Source organism: Pinus tabuliformis, chromosome 2_1 (genome assembly GCF_031772625.1).
Source record: "Pinus tabuliformis cultivar Carrire ecotype Pingquan chromosome 2_1, CPIR1, whole genome shotgun sequence".
In the NCBI taxonomy this organism is placed as follows: domain Eukaryota; kingdom Viridiplantae; phylum Streptophyta; class Pinopsida; order Pinales; family Pinaceae; genus Pinus; species Pinus tabuliformis.
In genome coordinates, this window is record NC_142299.1 from 709176346 (window position 1) to 709186008 (window position 9663).

Sequence of the window (9663 nt, forward strand, 5' to 3'; positions counted from 1 at the left end):
TATGAGCAAGGAAATATACCATACCTAAGGTGGATAAGCTCAAGGCCATACTTCTTACTACCTTAAGTGTCATACTTCTTATGAGCACTATGCATGAGATAATAAAACCAATATAACCACCATTTGCTACAAAAATTGGCAAAACTCTTCTTAGACCAGACTTGCAAAATTACATGGGATATTGCTTACAACTATATTTAACGACCTTTTAAAGTCATATGGGAAATCTCTTTTCAACAACAATTGGGATGAACATTAATAGCATAACATATGAACAAGATTGTTAGTTATATGGGAAATCTCTTTTCAACAACAATTGGGATGAACATTAATAACATAACATATGAACAAGATTAATAGCATAACATATGAACAAGATTGTTTTATTTAAGACATTATCTACTCCAAATACAATATGAATGGAAAATGGTCAAATCTAAATTGTTAATTAAATGATTGATAATTTTAGGTCTTATGTATGTAAATTAGTTTATAACTGAATATCGAATCTTTTATTATTATTATTAAGAAAGTATCATAGTTGAATAACAATCAATTTGTTAAAAGTCTTAAAAACTATTAAAATTGTTTTTTTATACAATAATTATTAAACCATTAATCTCAAAAACTCACTTAGAATGCACAAAAAATAACAAAAACAAGTGAACTTGAATTAATAATATAATTGGGTTTTACATTCACAATAGGGTTCTAATAATTATTAATAAAATATGTATTAGAAAGAATAAGATTCCAATCATTATTATTAATCCCCTTTGCATTCTCTTGAATTGTTAGGATAAATATGATTAATGTCCAATCATTATTATTAATCCCCTTTACATTCTCTTCAATTATGAGGATAAAGATGATTAATGTCCACCATGAATGTGTGTGTTAATTATGGTGTTTCCATACCTGCCTCTACATTATTAGATTTATTGTCTCTTAATTTTCATAGTATATTATAGGTTAGATACAAATAGCATGAAAAGTTATTCTCTATATTATTAGATTAATTTTGTCTCTTAAATTTTATAGTATATTATAGGTTAGCTACAAATAACATGTCTCCTATGTTGTTTAGGGTTGATGGTGAATGTGTTAAATATTCATTGAGGGAATGTCCTTTTTCAAAAGAAGTGGAAAGGGATTTTCGTATAGGAAAATGCGTGGAAAATAGGATGGCCCTTCCTTCCTTGAATTATTCAAGTAGTGTATGGAATACCTTGTTTTAGAAAGTGTTAGATCTCTTCCATGTGTGGTGTCATGAGAAACATGGATTATTATAAATATAATCTTTCATGAGAAACATCGATTATTATAAATACAATCTTATTTCTAGATAAATATTTCCCTTCATCAGACATGTTTTATAATATAAATCATATTTATGATGATATTCAATAACTTGCAAAATAAATTAATGGAAAGAGTAATAAATCGTATTTTATGATGATATTAAATAACTTGCAAAATAAAAGAATGGAAAGAGTAAAGATCCACTCGATATTAGTACATTTAAATATTTGAGTTTTCTTTGATGGTACTAGCTAGGGAAGTCTCTTCATTTGAAAGATGTTATATATGTTTGAAACATTTTATTCATTTAAATTAGGCATAGGATCAAGGACCAACAATTAGGCAAAACTTCATTAGCACTAGAAAAAGAATTAGCAAGGTGGTGGTGAGTGAAGGTTGGTACTTGAGTGCATGAAGGGTCCATTGTGGCACAAAAGCATGGCTTTAATTTCATTGTTCTTGTTTGTGTGTGTGTGGGGGGCTTTAATTTCGTTGTGTGTGTTTCTGCCCGGGGGATGGGGGAGGGGCTTTAATTTCATTGTTCTTGTTTGTGTGTGTGTGTGTGTTGAACAATGTAGATAATTGAGCTTTAATCATGTTAAAAGAATTCACAATAGGGAGGTTATCAAACAATAACAATTTATTATGGTTCTTATTGGACTATATTTCCTTTATAGTTTGAAGATGGGAAGATTAATAATGTTGTTCATGATGGTAAACCTAATATAGTTGTTGAGGAACTTATTATGCTATCTTAAATATGATATTTTATTTAGATAGCTTCCTTTTTAAACTTCAAAATCATTATTCTTGATGGGAGGGGGCTTTAATTTCATTGTTCTTATTTGTGTGTATGTGTGTGTTGAACAATGTAGATAATTGATCTTTAATCATGTTAAAAGAATTCACAATAGGGAGGTTATCAAACAATAACAATTTATTATGGTTCTTATTGGACTATATTTCCTTTATAGTTTGAAGATGGGAAGATTAATAATGTTGTTCATGATGGTAAACCTAATATAGTTGTTGAGGAACTTATTATGCTATCTTAAATATGATATTTTATTTTAGATATTTCCTTTTTAAACTTCAAAATCATTATTCTTGATTTAGTACTCATAAGATTTAAGGATTTTTTTTAATACAAAGTCTTTCAAAAGAAAATAGATAAATATTAAAAATATTTACTTACTAAAAATCTTAAATTTTATTTTTGAATTTTGTAATTCCATGCACATATTAATCATTGCTTTTGTCTCCTTAACATTATTTTAAAAAAACAAACAACTTTAAAATATAATAAATAACAAGTCACTATTTTCTCAAAAATATTATACTATTATTAAAAATATTTACTTACTAAAAATATTAAATTTTATTTTTGAATTTTGTAATTCCATGCACATACTAATCATCACTTTTGTCTCCTAAACATTATATATATATATAAAAAAACAAACAACTTTAAAAATATAATAAATAACAAGTCATTATTTGCCCAAAAAAATTATACTATTATACTAAATATTAAAAATATTTACTTACTAAAAATCATAAAATAAAATATCAAAAAAATATTAGAATATTTAAATAAAAATACATTATGAAAAATTTAATATTAGTATATTTTTACTAGCAATTTTAACCTTTCTCAACTTAAATACAACTTATATATACTATAGTTATTTAAACACATATATCAATTAAGGTCTTATATAAAACCATTTTTATTTTCACTGAGTGACATTTACAAAATTATAAAAAGTTGATCTCCAATCATTTTTTTTGGTTTCCACTTATTAATATCTAAAACAATTTTAAAACATTAAAAAAAATTTCCAAATCATTTTTATTTCCATTTTTATAATCAAAACTAAATTTCCATTTCTCCACTTGTAAACCAAATGTATAGCAAAACAAAACAAAACCAAGAGTGGGCGCATTCTCATATTCTTTAGGGTGTTCACCTCATAAACCAAGAGTGGGCGCATTCTCATATTCTTTAGGGTGTTCACCTCTTTTATGACCAGAATTTCTTTTATTGCCAGAATGTATCAATTTCACACCGTTCATTGATTTTATATTTATGTTCATTGATTTTACATTTATATAAAGGTTCCACATTTTAGATTCATATAAAAGTGTGACCTTTTGACTTAGGTTATCAACTTCACACTGTTCATTGATTTTACATTTATATATTGGTTCCACACTTTAGATTCATATGGAGGTGTAGCCTTTTGATTAAATTCTCGATTTTTTTAATAATTTTATTAATGAAAAATTTTCATGAAAACTTTTCTTTTTTTAAGAGATTTTAATGTCAAAGATTGTAACTAAAAGATGTAACACGCGGATTGGAATTAGTATACCCGAAGAACCATATCGATAATATAAGCGCTAACATATGCTCTAATATCTTTTTATAAAAAGTAATCATTCTTATAATGGCTGCTTTCTTGATACCACACAACAAAGATTTCAGCTAAGTATTCTACGATGATTGTAAACAAAAGCACTTAGAGGAAGGCATCGCGTTTCTATTTGTTTCCCTTTGTTTCATCTACATAGAGATCAACAGATATGTCATTAGAGAAATTAAATTTAAAATTTTAATATTAATATAATAAAATTATTTAAAAATGGCTGATGAGGGTTTGGATGACCCGGCTCTGTAATATGGGCTAACGGAACTAGCTTGATCGGGGTTGCAGGCCGGTTACGGCCCTGCAGCCTCCCCACCCCCGTACACTCTCTTGGTTTTTGTGTCGGGTCTTGTCCCCCCGCCTCACCGCCCGGTGGATCCTTCCTTTTTACCCTCTCATCCTCGTTTTTTACCATTGTTTTTTCACCTCGTCTCCGGCTCTCTACCCTCATCGGAACGGCGCTAGGGCTCTTCAGATCCGTCGACAGCTAACGGCTGCAGTCGCTTTCCTTCCAGCCTGCGAGACCGATCTGTGCTCTACTGATCTACTATTGTAAACCCTAACGGTTTTTCCTACTGTCGGTGCCGGTCTAAGGCGGTTACCTGGTTTCGAGGCAGTTTCAAGCAGCTGGCGTTATGGACACAGAAGAGGTGGATTACTCGGATTCCCCGCTGGCGGAAAGCTCCATCTGGCGCTCCACGTTCTCGTCTTCTGGAGGTATGTACAACGAAAACATGTCTGCCAGCCTAGAGGATCTTACTCCGTCGATTGACCCGTCTCTCCCCACCTCTCTGCTCCCTGGCGAGCCCTCCTCCTGGACCACATTTTCCGTTCCCTCCCCGGCTTCTCTTGGTTTCCTTGCGGAATGTTTTCAGTCCTCCCCGACCGGCGCTGCTCCTCTTCAGCCGGGTTTACCCCCCCTTTCCCATCTTCCTGCTAGTTCTGTGGAGAACCCTCCCCCGGCTGACCCTATCCCTCCCCCTGCTCCCCCCGTCTCCTCTGGAAGCTACCACGCTATCCCCCCTCTCCCGGAGGCCATCCCCCCCCCCCCGGCTCGATCCCAAACCCTCCCCCCCCTGGCTCCCCCCCGGCCGGTTCCAGGGCACCTGATATCCCGGGCCGCATGTCCTCCCGCCCCTCAAAGAAACAACGCTGCTTCAAATCCAGAGCTGAGGACGTCATCCTGAGGCTTGAAGAAGACATTCAGTGGGGGGACGCTATGGATTTGGCGGACAGAGTCCTCGTCGGTCGTATTCGGGGCAGGCATATCACAGCGGAAAAACTGAAGCAATGGGCCACGGAGATTTGGGGCCAATATCTGGCGGAAATCCCCTCCGTCCAGACTTTCGTGCGAGGCTGGTTCGCACTGAGGTTCGCAAGGGCGGACCACACGAGCTGGGTACTATCATCATTTTGGCATTTTGAAAAAGCTCTGGTACTCCTCAAGCGATGGACGCCCCTCTTTGACCCGGAGACGGAACAGCTTGGGATCGGGCCAGTCTGGGTCAGACTACCGGGCCTGCCCCTACAGTATTGGTCCGAGGACATCTTCAGGAGAATAGGGAACTCTCTGGGCACATTCATGGAATCTGACAAGTCCTACATCTCGACGGGAATGATGGCTTTCGCAAGGGTCCTGGTGCATATGGATACCAGGGGGGTTTGCCGGAACACATCACCATACAGTGGAAATCCTCTTCAAGGAAGCAGAAGCTCGACTATGAGGGAATCCCATACCGCTGCAGAAGATGCCATCAGGTGGGACACCTCTACAAAGACTGCCCCCTCCTCCAGAAAACCCAGCAGGCAGCCACTAGACCGAACCAGCCCACTTCCGAAGGTCTACCTGACCCTCCAGCAGCGGTGGCACCTAGAATGGAGCATATCATAACCTCTGACACGGTGGAAGCGCCTTCAGCTCCTCGGCACAAGAAGAAAGCATCGAACCCGATCCGTCCTCCATCTCCTCCACTGACGCGTTCAAAGGCTGCAAAATGAGCGGTCTTCTCATCGGGTACAGCTATTCCTACGTCTGTCTCTGCTTCACTTCTTTCTTCATTGAGTTTATCTCTCCCCTGCATGCCCCCCCCGATCAGGATTCCCCCTCCCTCTTCCCCGTCTGCCCTCGACCTGGTTATGAACGCCCGTCCGCCCCCTCCCCCTCCTCGCTCTCAAAACTTGACCTGCCCCATTCCGATGCCACCGGGCTTACCCGCCTCCTCCCCCCTCCCTTCTTCCCCCCCCCCCCCCCCTCTCTTTTCCATCGCCCTCCCCTTCGGTAAACTCTACACCGAGTTATTCCACCCGCTCGGCCACCAAACAGAAAGAGGCGGACGCCATTGGGCTGACTGTGGGGCCTCTCATCCTCTCGCCCAAGCAAGGGCAAGGCAGACCAACCTCGTTCTCTAAAGCACAGAAACAAGCGGGGGACGATGTCCTCCTTGGCAGACATCATACTATTGACAGGGTTCTTAGAGCACTGGACACCCTCCCTCACCCCCCTCCATGAAAATTTTATCCTTAAATTGTAGAGGGCTGGCCAGCCCTGAGAAAAAATTGGCCCTGAAGCGTCTCTTATTCTCGGAACCGGTGGACATCATCTTTTTACAAGAAACCCTATGCAAAGCAGACTCAGTCACCTCCATTCTAGTTTCCTGGTTGCCAGGGTGGACTTTTTCCGCCATTGATGTATCTGGCCGATCTGGGGGCATTGCTATTGGCTTCAAGAAATGCACCATAAAACTGAAGAATATCTGGGGTGGAGGAGGTTTCTTGGGTGCGGATATATACTCAAAGGACCTGGAGGAGGATCTAAGAATCTATAATGTCTATGGGCCCTGTCTCAACAGGGAGATCTTTTGGCAAAAGCTCTTCAGCTCCCCTCTCCTCCTAGCCGAGAATATTATATTGGGAGGAGATCTGAATTTCTCTATGGGTTTCTCTGAATCATGGGGACATATGGCGCAAATTGATCCCCTGTCTGACTTTTTTGAGAAGTTGCTCGAGGATCACCAATGGATAGATATCCCATCGGCTAAGATTCAGCACACATGGAAGAACAACCGAACTGGGGATCAAAGCCTTGCCAGGAGGCTGGACCGCTTTATTATCAAGGAGGTGCTCCACAGCGATCACCCCAGATCTAGGCAGTGGGTAGGCAGTGGAGGGATATCGGACCACAGACCGATATATCTGGAAGTAGGAGCAAGACAACAGAACCCCAAGGCCCCTTTCAAGTTCAACTCCACCTGGCTCCGGGACCCCTCATATATTAAACTAATAACAGATTTCTGGAAAGCACATCCGATCCCTGAGGAAGCAGACCCAGCCACAGGCTTCGTAAGGAACCTCTCTGAAATCAAAGTGCTATCTAGAGAATGGGCCAAAAAGAAGAGGCAACAGGATGATCTAACGATATCTCAAGCAGAACAAGCTATAGCGGACCTAGAATCCCACTCGGAAGGAACCTATCTCTCCCCTGATCAAAAAGTCATGTATGAAGGCCTTATCAATCGGAGAACACAAGTCCTCAGAGATCGAGAGGAAAGCTGGAGACTTAGAAGCAGAGCCATCTGGCTCAAGGAAGGGGACGAGAATACAAAGTTTTTCCACCGCTTTGCAAATGGTCGAAAAGCGATCAATACTATCTGGGAGCTGCAAGATGAACAAGGACAACAGGTCAACACCTCCAGAGAACTTGCCTTTCTAGCCTCTTCACATTTCAGGAACATATACAAGGCCCCGAGAGAAGCAAGTCTATTAGAAATCATGAGAGTGGCTGAACTCTTCCCCAGATTTGTGGATGACGAGGATGCAGAGGAGCTTACAAAAGAAATTACATTGGAAGAGCTGGAAACTACCATCCGGGGTTTCCAAAAAGACAAGAGCCCGGGACCTGACGGCTGGTCCATCGAATTCTATCTAGCTTTTTTTGAGCTGCTGGGCCAGGACCTCCTTAAAGTGATCAATCATTGCAGCCTCTCAGGAAAGATCCCCCCGGCCATCAAAGCCACTTTCATCGCCCTCATCCCAAAATCCGATAAGCCGGAATCTTTCAATGATTTTCGGCCTATCTCGCTCTGCAACTGCCTCTACAAGATCTTGGCCAAAATCCTTGCAAACAGGCTCAAGCCCATCCTTTCGGCCAATATATCCTCTGAACAATTTGCCTTCCTCCATCGTCATCAGATCCATGAAGCTATTGGCACTGCTCAAGAGCTTCTCCACTCAATGCAGAGCAAGCAATTGAAAGGAATGATCCTTAAGGTAGACCTCTCTAAAGCCTTCGACAGGGTAAATCTGCTATATATCAGAATGCTCCTCACACATCTGGGTTTTCCCTACATGTTCATTAAGAGGATTATGAGCTGTATTTATGTGCCGTTCAGTGTCCTTCTAAATGGCTCCCCCTCCCCTTTCTTCTCTGCCGAAAGAGGTCTCCGGCAAGGATGTCCCCTCTCCCCCTTACTGTTCCTGCTCATCATGGAAGGGCTTAGCAGGCTGATAGCATCTGAACACAGAAGGGGCAGGATTAAAGGGATAAAAATCACGGACAATTGCTCACTTACTCACCTTCTGTTCGTGGATGATGTGCTCATCTTCTTAAACGGAAGCATGGCTGACTCCTCAGCATTACAACAAGTTTTTGATCTCTTCCAGAAGGCCACAGGTATGATAATAAATGTACAAAAATCCACCCTAACAGCAACAGGATGCTCACAACAAGAGATCATCTATATAAAAAACCGTTTCCCTTTCCACATTCACCCTATGGAGGAAGGGCTGAAATATCTTGGCTTCCGAGTGAAACATGGAGGATACAAAATAGCTGACTGGATATGGCTAATCACAAAGGTGGAGAAGAGATTAAATGTATGGTATAATAGATATCTTACCAGGGCAGGGAGACTCACGCTTATAAAAGCTGTGCTGGAAGCAACGCCTGTATACTGGATGTCTTTGGCTTGGATACCAAGAGGAATCTTAACCAGGCTCCAAAAAATATGCTGCAGATTCCTATGGAAGGGGAACAAACAGGGGAACCTCTTTGCCTGGGTAAAATGGGACACCATAGCAAGGCCGAAGAAATGGGGAGGCTGGGGTATAAAAAGACTGGATTTTTTTGCAAAAGCCCTGGCAGCAAAGCTAGGATGGCAACTACTCACATCCCAAAGCCTCTGGAAAAAAGTAGTAGTGGAGAAATACATTGCCCCGGAAAGCATTTTCAGCTGGATTCGCAGGGAACATAGGGGGAGTGGAAGACACTCAATCATTTGGAAAGCAGTTCTCAATTCTATTCCCCTTATTCAGGAGGGTCTAACATGGAGAATTCATCAGGGGAACTCAGTTCGCATCGGTATAGACCCCTGGATAGGATGCGGCAATGCACATCGACTGCCAGATCAGCTCACGGCTCATCTTATGGAACAGGGGGTAACACATATTGCACATATTGCAGATCTAGAAAACTCCACTTTTCTCCAACAGGCCTGGAAGACATCACTAGATCTTCACATCCCGGAGCAGTGGAGGCATGATTGGGAGACTTATACTGAAGCCCTTACACAAGCACACATCAGGATAACGGAAGAAGAAGATGAGATTGTCTGGGCACTCGCAAAAAATGGTTCATACACTCCAAAGGATGGATACCAAAAGCTGATGCAACAATTTCAGCCTGAAAATACTCAGTAGTGGTGGAAAGCTATATGGCATCTAAAAGCAGCTCCCAGAACGCGTATGCTCATGTGGGCCATCCTCTTCAACAAAATCCCCACTGGCGCAAACTTGAAAAAGCGATCCTTCCATGGACCCTTCTGGTGCCATTTGTGCAGGAGCAATGAGGAAGACACTGAACACCTTTTTCTGTCCTGCCCTGTAGTCAGTGAACAATGGTCCCTCCTCTCTTCTCTCTCCCCCTCCCTCAATCGAT

General features: G+C 40.9%; 1 protein-coding gene across 1 annotated transcript; it reads left to right on the top strand.

Annotated features, from left to right (window-relative positions):
* Positions 1-4950: 4950 nt before the first annotated feature.
* LOC149202557 (uncharacterized) lies at positions 4951-9425 on the top strand. The gene is made up of 3 exons (XM_089401627.1): positions 4951-5489; positions 6581-7636; positions 8120-9425. Exons 1-3 carry the CDS (start codon positions 4951-4953, stop codon positions 9423-9425), a joined length of 2901 nt encoding a protein of 966 aa, XP_089257753.1.
* The last annotated feature ends 238 nt before the right edge of the window (positions 9426-9663 follow it).